Source organism: Pollachius pollachius (genome assembly GCF_949987615.1).
Source record: "Pollachius pollachius genome assembly, chromosome: 2".
NCBI classification, from domain to species: Eukaryota; Metazoa; Chordata; class Actinopteri; order Gadiformes; family Gadidae; genus Pollachius; species Pollachius pollachius.
Genome location: NC_136935.1, coordinates 42,572,388 through 42,584,637, shown reverse-complemented (window position 1 = coordinate 42,584,637; position 12,250 = coordinate 42,572,388). Strand labels below are relative to the sequence as shown.

The window sequence follows — 12,250 nt, the reverse complement described above, 5'->3', positions numbered from 1 at the left end:
TTCCAGCAATGTCATTGGTGTAGCATGCAACGCATACACGAGAATGCACTAGAACGATTTACGACAGCAACAAAAAGAGGCATTTTCAGATATCCAGTCGAACGGAGAATATTCAGTCGGTAATTAATGGACAGATAACAGTATGCTTTCATAAACTGCATGCGGTTCTAATCCCATGTGTCGTTATTAATAACATATTCGGAGGCGTTGTCTATGTATCATGGTCTTATAGAACGTGAATATCCTTAGCTAAAGCGAACTAACTACATAGTCTATTAATTGTCAAAATTATTCAATCTGAAAGTGGCGAAGCTGTATATGAATTACGCAGACACCCCATGCTCTGGTAGGAAGGTAACTGTTCAATTCTTCATACTAAATGTTCTGAAATACTTCCTCGTAGATCGAAACATTCAGAACATCACATCAAGATGATTGAGGTGGTTTGCAACGATCGCCTTGGGAAAAAAGTCCGGGTAAAGTGCAAGTATCCTTTGAGCATCTAGTAATTTCCCATATATTAAGCTTTGGTATTGGTTTTGAATTGTTATGCATTTTGATATTAGTACAGTGGTACAGCATTTATAATTGCACAGTACTCGTCACAGTTTCCTGTCTGTTCATAAGGGACATTTTTCCGCCATATTCATCTTAATTTGTGTACCTTTTATTACTATGCATATTCCCTAACCTTATGCACTTAGCTCTGAAGATACCATTGGAGATCTGAAGAAACTTATCGCTGCCCAGACAGGAACTAGGTGGGACAAAATCGTCTTGAAGAAATGGTAAGCTGGTTTGCTGTTATTAACGGTGTCTTTATATTATTTGATAAGTCGTCTGCGCATATGTATCTTGAGTTTTCTGTACCTAAACCCTGTTGGTTTGCATATAACTTTGGATGCAACTGTATTCATAAGTCAACTCTTTCTTCCTAGGTACACCATTTTCAAGGACCACGTTTCGCTGGGAGACTGTATCCTTTAAGCCTTTAATTTTAAGATAATTTGGCACAATGATACTTTTATTTAGAATCAGCAAGTGGTCGAGTTGTAAAAAAAAGCCAGGGGGCATGGTGGATTTTAACTTTTAGGGACAGACAGGGGCGTGGCCAGGACATTATTACTTTGGTGGGGGGGGGGGACTACATTAATAAAAATAAAGTCAAAGTCAGATCAAACTAATAGTGCATATATTTCAGCTTTCTTTAGACTGTTTCCGTTCGGGATTTTTTAATTTAAAAAAATTAAAATTTAATTATATATACAGTGGGGCAAAAAAGTATTTAGTCAGCCACCAATTGTGCAAGTTCTCCCACTTAAAAAGATGAGAGAGGCCTGTAATTTTCATCATAGGTATACCTCAGCTATGAGAGACAAAATGAAAAAAAAAAATCTAGAAAATCACTGTCTGATTTTTAAAGAATTTATTTGCAAATTATGGTGGAAAATAAGTATTTGGTCAATAACAAAAGGTCATCTCAATACTTTGTTACATGCCCTTTGTTGGCAATGACAGAGGTCAAACGTTTTCTGTAAGTCTTTACAAGGTTTTCACACACTGCTGCTGGTATTTTGGCCCATTCCTCCATGCAGATCTCCTCTAGAGCAGTGATGTTTTTGGGCCTTTGCTGGGCAACACAGACTTTCAGCTCCCTCCAAAGATTTTCTATGGGGTTGAGATCTGGAGACTGGCTAGGCCACTCCAGGACCTTGAAATGCTTCTTAAGAAGCCACTCCTTCGTTGCCCGGGCGGTGTGTTTGGGGTCATTGTCATGCTGAAAGACCCAGCCACGTTTCATCTTCAGTGCCCTTGCTGATGGAAGGAGGTTTTCACTCAAAATCTCACGATACATGGCCCCATTCATTCTTTCCGTCACACGGATCAGACGTCCTGGTCCCTTGGCAGAAAAACAGCCCCAAAGCATGATGTTTCCACCCCCATGCTTCACTGTAGGTATGGTGTTCTTTGGATGCAACTCAGCATTCTTTCTCCTCCAAACACGACGAGTTGAGTTTTTACCAAAAAGTTATATTTTGGTTTCATCTGACCATATGACATTCTCCCAATCCTGTTCTGGATCATTCAAATGCTCTCTAGCAAACTTCAAACGGGCCCGGACATGCACTGGCTTTAGCAGGGGGACACGTCTGGCACTGCAGGATTTGAGTCCCTGGCGGCGTGGTGTGTTAGTGATGGTAGCCTTTGTTACTTTGGTCCCAGCTCTCTGGAGGTCATTCACTAGGTCCCCCCGTGTGGTTCTGGGATTTTTGTTCACCGTTCTTGTGATCATTTTGACCCCACAGGGTGAGATCTTACGTGGAGCCCCAGATCGAGGGAGATTATCAGTGGTCTTGTATGCATTCCATTTCCTAATAATTGCTCCCACAGTTGATTTCTTCACACCAAGCTGCTTACCTATTGCAGAATCAGACTTTTCAGCCTGGTGCAGGTCTACAATTGTGTTTCTGGTGTCCTTTGACAGCTCTTTGGTCTTGGTCATAGTGGAGTTTGGAGTGTGACTGTTTGAGGTTGTGGACAGGTGTCTTTTATACTGATAAGGAGTTCAAACAGGTGCCATTAATACAGGTAACGAGTGGAGGACAGAGGAACCTCTTAAAGAAGAAGTTATAGGTCTGTGACAGCCAGAAATCTTGCTGGTTTGTAGGTGACCAAATACTTATTTTCCACCATAATTTGCAAATAAATTCTTAAAAAATCAGACAATGTGATTTTCTGGATTTTTTTTTTTCATTTTGTCTCTCATAGCTGAGGTTTACCTATGATGGAAATTACAGGCCTCTCTCGTCTTTTTAAGTGGGCTTGCACAATTGGTGGCTGACTAAATACTTTTTTGCCCCACTGTATATATATATATTTTTTTATCTGACTCGGGGGGCCAGGGGGGTGGCCAACCTCTGACCAGGGTGGCTGGTCAGAGGTCCCCCATGTGGCTACGCCCCTGGGGACAGATCATTTGTGCTGATGATAGCGCATATGGTGTGATAATTATTATAATTATTTTTATTATTATTATTATTATTATAATTATTATACATTTTTATATAGAAACGCAGATGATCGTACGCATCACACGATTCGGAGGCATGCATCACATTTAAGGATTTTAAAAACTGATGGAGGGAGACTAGCGTTGCTCACGGGTTGGAATGAAAGGGACAAAAGCGGACAGAGTTGCCTGCGGAAGCGATGTCTGAGATGCAGAGACAGCGTCACACTACCAGTGTCTGTCTCGTACGATGTGGAATGAGAGCTTGTGAAGGCACTAATGCGCAAGCACGCAGGCGCGCAGCAAGCGTGCCTGCGTGCTTGCGCAGTAGCATACTTCCCGAGAATGCAGTATCGCTGTCAAATCTTTCTCTGGGAAAAGTAACGTTGCCCCGAATTGAAAAAGGAAACCGCTATAATGAAATAGCGGTATTATTTCCACATTAATTGATAAAATAACAGGGGATGGGAAGGGGGGATGGCTGTTTCAGAAGGGGGATAATTTTAATCATTTGAATTCCAAAGGGGGAGGACATCCCCCCTCAACTCGAGTGCTGGAATCAGCTATGCTTTTTATTTAATTCCATACTGTTCTGTTGCACTTAACAATGGTCTCTGCAGATGAAATCCATGATGGTATGAATCTAGAGTTGTACTACCAGTAGAAAATGGAAGGACCACCAGATGATGCTGCATGACCAACTGTGACTTTGTGGCATGGATGCATATGGAGACACTCGCATACACACAGATCTGATTGGCAAATACACATTTAAAATGTGTCGTCATGTATCAAGTGGTGTAAAAAGAATAGCCATACTGACAAACTACATCAGTGTGATTGATATTCAAATCTCTTTGATGGAAGGCAATGGATCATGGTTATTTTGAAGACGGATATTCTTACCGTTTGACAAACGTTTTGATTTTGGGACGGTGATATTCATATTGTTTGGAATAAATTGATTATTTGTAAATCCTTGGGTCTGGCCTATATTTATTTTTCAAAATTTCTAAATCATCTTTAGGCAATCACATATTGCTTAAACCATAAGCATCAATCCTGGTTTATCAGATTACGATACTTGCAAAGATCACAATGAGGAGTAAGTCAATTATTTTTATTCTGATGCACACCAAATTACAGTAGTTGTATTCATAGCTCCAGGAAGCATTGGGAACTTACACATGCACTTAAAAAACTGCATTTACATGTATATGGTCATCCCGGATGACATCAGCAGTAATCTGAGTGGTCTTCATCCACATAATTGGCTGGAAAAAGCCCCACCTAGGAACAGAGCAGAGTGTGAAGGACATTTAGAGAATCAACAGCTTTTGTGATGGAGTACAGGAAAGTGTAGTGTTTGACTCCTAGACGGAAGGTTATGGGTTTGATCCCCAATATCCATCCTTGAACAGATGCCAAACCCCTGACCTGCCCCTTAACGACATGTTCCTGAATTCAGTCTTTGGGGCTTTGGCTAAAAGTGTCTGCTTTATAACTACTGGTAGTAAATTGTATATTGTATATGGATGTAAAATGTATCTCACCCTTCCATACACCTCCCCTTTCCACCATCCACTTGGGCCCTTCTTGGAGATGATTTTGATGGTGTCTCCCTCACGCAGCGACAGCTCTTTCCGGTCCCTGGCTGAGAAATCGTACCTGGCTCTGACCATACCAACTGGCTGGTTGCCGACACCTGTCAAATGCCACACAACCCTGTCTGTCAGCTCTGGCGCAGTAAGGAATGGATGTGTGGGGATCTAACACCATTGTGTGTGTGTGTGTGTGTGTGTGTGGGGGGGGGTAATATAGCCTACCTGGAAAAGGTGGGCTTTTCTCTGGGCTGGTGGGTTCAGCTTGTTTGTAGGGTGTTAAAAGTGTGGTGTCCAAGTCTTTGAAGCATTCAATTAAAGAGTGCTGCTCATAAAATTGAATCATTTCCTGACGATGAAAGTTAGTAAATAAAGGGTACATTATAAAAATCATTATGACTTTTGAGTGGGTAGAAATATCATTCAGTCTCAAATTGCTACTAGAGTGGAATGACTTACTATCAAACCCTTGAAGGCCTTTTTATCATTGATTCGGAACAGGCCTTCCAAGGAAGTGATTTTAATATGCCTTATTTCAGGGTCAAACCTGTTGTTGAAGAAAGAAGAGAGGAAGAGAACCATGTGAGGGATGGCGATATCAAGGGCTATTGTGAATGCTGCTCACTGTGTGAATGATCTTTCTCAGTGTCTATCATTTGTATAGACGTATGGCTGGTGGCTCACTTGATGCTGATGGCGTACTCTCCGGCGTCTTTTTGTCTGATGAGAAAGGTCCCGTCGGAACGAGAGCTCAACAGGTTTTTAGCCGCAGCGCGATCCATGTTCCCTGCAAACCTAGAAGTTGAATCACACTTGAGGTATATTTGTATTTAAAGGAAAGTCCAAGCTTAGAGAACCTTTTTATTTTATTTCACTAACAATTTTGACATTATACCTTAATATTCGACATTCTCCTAAAATATATCAAAATTCAATGATAGGCAGAAAGCAAGAATACAGCAGGCTATGTCATTATATTAAGAATGGGGTTTTATTTCAGTGAGTAGCACTATGTTATTCTTGTCTTAGCTAAATTCTGTATTAGCGGGTTGATAGTACACTATTCATAGCATATTACGACTAATATTATGATAATTATTATTATTATATAATACTCACCAGGGAAAGCCTGTCAGTTTTGGCAAGGGCCTCTAAATAGATGACAGACCGACATGACATACATTACATACAAAATGAAAACATCTGATTAATATACGGAAAGCTGACAAATGGCTATGACATCCCAAACCGATAACACTCAAATTATAGCTCTTGACTCTTACCTACTTCACCTTTAATGAAAAGTCCATTGATAGGACAGAGGTGTTAAATCTGACATTTCGTAAATTGGTTAAGAAGAAATAATTTGGAAGTACTCACCGAGGAAAAAGGATGAACCTTGTTGCTTGGAAACCAGCCCATTTGACCAGTGGTCACATTCCTTCCCTGAATTTAAATAACACATCTTTTATTGGTGGATCATACGACATATCATTTGCAGATAACCTTGTGATAGAAATAAGCATAGCCTTATGTGACTATGGAGAACTATGGATAACATGGCTAACTCGGATAACTTATGGATAACTTACGCGATGTAATATCAAACACAAAAACAGAGATGATCATATATGTGTAGTGAAGTGTAGATATACAGACCTCCCACCAAGTAAAGTCCACATCAGCCTTTTTCAGCTCAAGCACATCCCCCTTGGTGAGGTGAAGTTGTTGGCCAAAACCCGCAGGGGCTGGTGGCATACCATAATAATCCTGGATGACCTCCACTTTAGGAAGTCCTGAGGAATACAACAATGCATCAAAGAATTCCCTTTTGACGCTATGTGGATCTGAAGCTGAATATTATGCACTGAACTCTCAGATTTTCCTAGTTGTTATTAGGTCAGGCATAAACCCTGACAGGGTGTCCTGTTATTGGAAAATAATGTTTGACGATGTTGGGGATTTGTCCACTTATTTTCCAATATTTTGCGATCCTGTTATTTTTCGATAACACCACAGTAAATTCCATTTATACCACAGTTACCAATGTTTAAATGTTGCTTGAATCTGTAACCCTATTGTTTTCTCAAAGCATCATTGATGCTTTGAGTTTATTATTAATTATTTGACTAACTAAGTATTTGACAAGACCGTGGATTAAGGATTGATATGCAAGATCTTATGCAAGACGGCTATATTATTGAATTGTAGGCAGCTCACCCATATTGACGTGTGCATTAGTGGAGGCCCTCTGTGTCTTCTAGGGGTGCACATATAGACATCATCAGTTTTCCATTCCAAGTATTTCACGAACAGACAGAATCACCACACACATCAAGTGCACACGGGGAAGATCATTCCATTGTTCTTGTAGCAATGTTCAAAAACACACACACACACACTTACACGCACATGCGCTCGCACACACACACATGCACAAACATACGCTCATACACACACACATACACACACACACTCTTGCATGAACATACGCTCTCTCACACACACACACACACACACACACACACACACACAGGTAGTGAGAACCTTACCTTCCGTGTGGAAACTGTATGATCTGGTATAGTGGAGAGAAACTGGTAAGATTGTATGCCAACTGTAGCTATGTTTGATACCACATTCAGAAAACACAAACCCATGTAACCATGCACACACACACACACACACACACACACACACACACACACACACACACACACACACACACACACATCTCATGGACCGTACCTGTTCTACGTCCACAGGCGGGCACTCTGCCTAGGCATTCTTTGTGAGCGGCCATTTTACAGTGGCTGCAGCAATACCCCTGGAAGAATATCCCTCTATGAGGGCAGATTGGATAATTGATTATTGAGTATTATTAGAGTGAGGCTTAAATGTTGAACTACACTTTAAACATGAAGACTTTATCAATTTAGAGAGTGCAAGAAAGAGAGACAGACAGAGAGATAGAGGCGGGGTGGGGCGTGGGAAATGGTACCTCAGTAGCATTGAGCAGGCGTTGCAAGATGCTGTTTCTTCAAAGCAGTGCATTTGGAAGTCATGGTTGTTTGAGGTGCAGTTCTCTGGACACATGTTGGACCTACATCAAGTACATCAGGTCCTATTTAAGTCTGCAGAACTGTGTCATGTGCCAATGTGTCTGTCACTGTGTCATGTGCACCTGTGTCACTACATATTATGTACGAATGTGCATCATGTGCGTAAGTTTCCTGCGGTGCATGTATACGTATACTGGCATTTAAAAATAGCACTTTTGCATTCTGTAGCGTCTTACCCTAGCTATCTTTCTTGAATACAGGGACTAGGTTAACCTAGCTACTGTAAGTCCTTGGCCCTTGTTTCTATGAATATCTGTACTGTATTGAAAGCGATTTATATAGTTTCTCTATTTTCTGACAAATGCACTTATTGTGAGTCGCTTTGGATAAAAGCGTCTGCTAAATGCCCCATAAATGTGTATGTATACGCGTGTGCCTTTTCCCGCGCCGTGCGTGTCTAAGTGCATTTGTGCGAGTGTGTGGACGTTGTCGCTCACAGGGCCATCTCAAACTGCTCCAGCCACTTCTTCTTCAGCTCCTTTGTTTTGAAGAACAGATCGTAGCCGCACTTCCCAAACGACTCCAGCAGGAGGAACACGTGGGACCACTGTGAACGCACACAGGAGACCCAAATGAGGGTTGGAACACACACGGTTACTTTAAAGGTGACATATTATACCACCGGGTGTGAGTGTGATTAGCCGTTGCAAGCCGTTTTGGAAATCGGCCTATTCTGACATCACACGTGGGCGTGTCCACCTAGATGTGCGCTGGATGGATCATTCTACCAGCCTACCCAGTGGACTGTAGCAAACCTTGCTCATCTGTCATACATCTAGGTGGACACGCCCACTTGTGATGTCAGAAGCGGCAGATTTTCAAAACGGCTTGTAACGGCTAATCACACTCACACCTGTTGGCATAATATGTCACCTTTAAAGGCATTAAGCAGACGCTTTTATGCAAGGTGACCTACAACGGTTCATACACACTCTCACACACCGACGGCGGCGTCAACCATGCAAGGCGACAGCCAGCTCGTCGGGGAGAGTAGGGTTAGGAGCCTTGCTCAGGGACACTTCGTCACTCAGCTAGGAGGAGCCGGGGATCGAATTAGCAACCTTCCGTCACAAGTCAACCCGCTGTAGCTCCTGAGCAAAGCCGACCCCCCCGCCCCCCCCACACACACACACACACACACACACACACACACACACACACACACACACACACACACACACACACACACACACAAACACACAGTACTGCAGATAACAGAACAGAGAGTGGGGTGGAGAGTTGAGGACCTTTTTGTTGTCCTTGTCCCCTGAGGCCTCGTCTCGCAGCTGGAAGTGTTGTAGCTCGATGATCTCCTTTAGCTCAAACATGTCGCCGCTCTTCTTCTTGCACACGAACATGGCCTTGTCGAAGAGGAACGCGTACCTGACACACACAGGGACAGAGCGGTGGCTGGCGTTCAGAGATACTTCTCAGGGGGGGTAGAGTTACGCAGTGAGAGTGTCTATCTATCACACTGACACACACACAGACGCACACACTCACATACAAGGAGACACACATACAGACACACACTCACGGACAAAGAGACACACTCACACAAACACACACACACATACACATGCACACACTAATCACACCTGTCCTGTTTAGACTTTTTTTCTGTACTGCAGATCTTCAGCTCTCCATCAATCTTAGGCCGACCGAACAGCGCTAGAGACTGTGTCTGAGGAAGAGAGGGAATTATATATGTATATATTTACATATACATACTTAATATATACACACACTTAATTGACAGGAGAATGATGACTAGATTTTTATTCACTTATGTTTTGATGATTATTTGTCTGGGAGCTCACCATGTTATCTATAGACAACTGGAAGGTGGTGATCTGTCTGATGATGTCATTGTCTCGTTTCACCTCGTTCACGCTTTGAGCCAGGTCCTGGGACACACACACACGCACACGCACGCACATACACACCCTGATTTGACAAATGACCAAACTTTCCACACACACACCTATATTGACGCAGTTAGATCAATGACAGGTTGAACGTTTAACGTTGAATGCGTCCCCGTCCAAAGGTGGTCCTTACTTTCATGGCGTCCAGGGCCGCACGCAGGTTGTCCTTGGCTGTGGGGTCAGTGGTGTGCTTCACCAGCTCCTGGGGGGCCAAACAACAGGGACCTCATCCATCAGGCTGGTGATGAGACACTCACCTCTAACAAAATGAATGCAGGGTGTACAACAACGTCCCCTTAAGTGAATGTCCCAGGCACACACAAACACACACACGCAGAGTACACACGCACGTACAAACACACACACTCACGCACGCACAAACGCACACACAAACACACCTGTAGCAGTAGATGATACTTTAGAACCCTCTGTATGGGAACCATGAGTAGATCTCTCAGAGAAAAACGCCCACTGTTTGCTCTTTTGGAACACTCCTGGAAGATAGAGAGAGAGAGAGAGAGAGAGAGAGAGAGAGAGAGAGAGCGAGAGAGAAATAAAGAAAAAGTGAGAAAGAAAGAGAGAAAAAGAGAGAGAGAGAGAGAGAGATAGAGAGAAATAAAGATGAAGTGAGAAAGAAAGAGCGAGAAAGAGAGAGAGAGAGATAGAGAGAAATAAAGAAAAAGTGAGAAAGAAAGAGAGAGATAGAGAGAAAGAAAAAGAGAGAAAGAGAAACAGACAGAGAGAGAGAAAGAGAAACAGAGAGAGTTATTTTCTCGTTGCTTAGTTTTTGATCTACTTCTTCAATGTAAATGTTTATCTTCAATGACAATAAAGCACATTTGAAATTAATTGAGAGAAAGCAAGATCAAGAAAGCGAGAGGGATAGAAAGAGAAAATACTGTACATTTAGCATGATAAATGACAAACATAATCAATATCATCATTGGTAGCGTAAGGCTTTTGAACGTGTGAACCTGTGTGTTCACTTCACCTCTAGTTTCATCTTGACGTCTTCCCTGGTGGAAGAGATCTTCTCCAGATGCTTTGATGCAGACTCAACCAGACTGCAGTACCGGCCATACAGTAACAGCCTTTAGACACATGATTACAGACATATGATTACACTTACGATCACTGACAGAGTATAAAACACAAAGGATGACTATAAATGGTGTATAAGCAATTGACACATCCATAACTTCTTCAACTGTCTACCTTTGTGTGTGTGTGTGTGTGTGTGTGTGTGTCTGTGTGTGTGTCTGTGTGTGTGTGTGTGTGTGTTTGTGTGTATACATACATACCTCTCTTTATAGTTGATGAAGATCTGATAGAGGTTTTCAGCTCCATGATGCTGAATGGAGATTTGGAGTTCCAGCAGTAAGCTGGAATGGGTCTGAGCTAGAGCCTACCCAGAAACACATACATACACACACGCACGCACGCACGCAGGCAGGCAGGCAGGCACACACACACACACCCACCCACACACACACGTACCCCACATCCCCAAACACATACACACACACACACACACACACACACACACACACACACACACACACACACACACACACACACATTATTTTAAAGAGTGAGTCCACCCTCAACTCAATTATCCGCCCCCTGTGTGTGTGTTTTTTTTAAACTCAAAATCAATTTGTGGGGAGGCCTTTTGTTTTAAACAACAGGATGGCTGCAGTAGAAAAATGTCATTGTACAGGTTTAAATTCCCTATATCTTGGTAATTTGTTGAAGGCAATCTGTTGGTGTGCTCACCGGCATATTAATGAAGATACTCTCTATGTCTTGAGGCTGTAGAAACTTCTGGAGGGGTTTCACGAAGTGCTGCACATTAAAAAAAGTACAATTGTTTCCTTTTGAATAAATCAAGAGAACAAACATTGCGTCCAAATTCAAATCCTTCACATATAAATTCATGGGAAAACAGAGGTTTTTCAGCAAGAGTGTTCGTACCAGTAATATTGACTGCAACGTAGCTGAGTACTTCTCCTCTGTCTGTCTGATTTCCTGTAGACAGCATTCTCTCTTGTCTATTTTCTTCTGGGGAGGAATACACACACACACACACACACACACACACACACACACACGCACACACACACACACACACATACACACACACGCACAAACGCACGCACGCAGGCATGCAGGCACGCACTCACACACACATACAGAGATCAGATAAACTCAACACAAAACCTCAACTCAGTCAACCATCACAGCGAGATTAGATTTATAGTGGGCAGCATATGACTCAGGAGGTAGAGAAAGATGGCTGTTAACCAGAAGGTTACAAGTTTGACCCCCAGCTCCTAGCTCTTGGGCTAGCTCTAACTGCTACCAAGAAGCTTGCTGTCGCCTTGCATGGTTGACATCGCCGTCGGTGTGTGTATGAATGAGGGAATGTAGTTGGCAATATTGTAAAGTGCTTTGAGTGGCTAATGGCTAGAAAAGCGTTCCATAAATGCAGTCCATTTACCATATGAATCAGGTCATGTTGTGATATACTTGGTATCATTCACATCCTCTCCTTCTTGAATCAACCACTACAATATGGATCTTTTTCAAAAT

General features: G+C 42.5%; 2 protein-coding genes across 3 annotated transcripts in view; one reads left to right on the top strand and one right to left on the bottom strand.

The window, feature by feature from the left end:
- Positions 1–24: 24 nt before the first annotated feature.
- On the top strand, positions 25–3,986 carry ubl5 (ubiquitin like 5; the record flags this gene model as incomplete). Its single annotated transcript, XM_079731112.1, has 5 exons — positions 25–119; positions 404–487; positions 705–788; positions 939–976; positions 3,631–3,986. 5 exons carry the CDS (start codon positions 25–27, stop codon positions 3,672–3,674), a joined length of 345 nt encoding a protein of 114 aa, XP_079587238.1. The 3' UTR covers positions 3,675–3,986.
- A 136-nt stretch (positions 3,987–4,122) lies between these two features.
- Positions 4,123–12,250, bottom strand: part of vav1 (vav guanine nucleotide exchange factor 1) — a 13,112-nt gene continuing 4,984 nt past the window's right edge. The window contains exons 8-29 of one of the 2 annotated variants that reach the window (XM_079729686.1): positions 11,633–11,719; positions 11,435–11,503; positions 10,960–11,063; positions 10,650–10,749; positions 10,057–10,152; positions 9,792–9,860; positions 9,551–9,637; positions 9,329–9,414; positions 8,978–9,113; positions 8,168–8,277; positions 7,610–7,711; positions 7,357–7,451; positions 7,164–7,186; positions 6,832–6,871; positions 6,271–6,407; positions 5,992–6,057; positions 5,731–5,762; positions 5,296–5,406; positions 5,071–5,158; positions 4,837–4,960; positions 4,564–4,715; positions 4,123–4,300 (exon numbers count right to left, since the gene is read on the bottom strand). In XM_079729686.1, coding sequence (XP_079585812.1) covers positions 4,247–4,300; positions 4,564–4,715; positions 4,837–4,960; positions 5,071–5,158; positions 5,296–5,406; positions 5,731–5,762; positions 5,992–6,057; positions 6,271–6,407; positions 6,832–6,871; positions 7,164–7,186; positions 7,357–7,451; positions 7,610–7,711; positions 8,168–8,277; positions 8,978–9,113; positions 9,329–9,414; positions 9,551–9,637; positions 9,792–9,860; positions 10,057–10,152; positions 10,650–10,749; positions 10,960–11,063; positions 11,435–11,503; positions 11,633–11,719 — 1,968 coding nt within the window. In that variant the 3' untranslated portion in view covers positions 4,123–4,246. The remainder of the gene's footprint in view (positions 4,301–4,563; positions 4,716–4,836; positions 4,961–5,070; positions 5,159–5,295; positions 5,407–5,730; positions 5,763–5,991; positions 6,058–6,270; positions 6,408–6,831; positions 6,872–7,163; positions 7,187–7,356; positions 7,452–7,609; positions 7,712–8,167; positions 8,278–8,977; positions 9,114–9,328; positions 9,415–9,550; positions 9,638–9,791; positions 9,861–10,056; positions 10,153–10,649; positions 10,750–10,959; positions 11,064–11,434; positions 11,504–11,632; positions 11,720–12,250) is intronic. The other variant, XM_079729687.1, reaches the window with a different exon arrangement.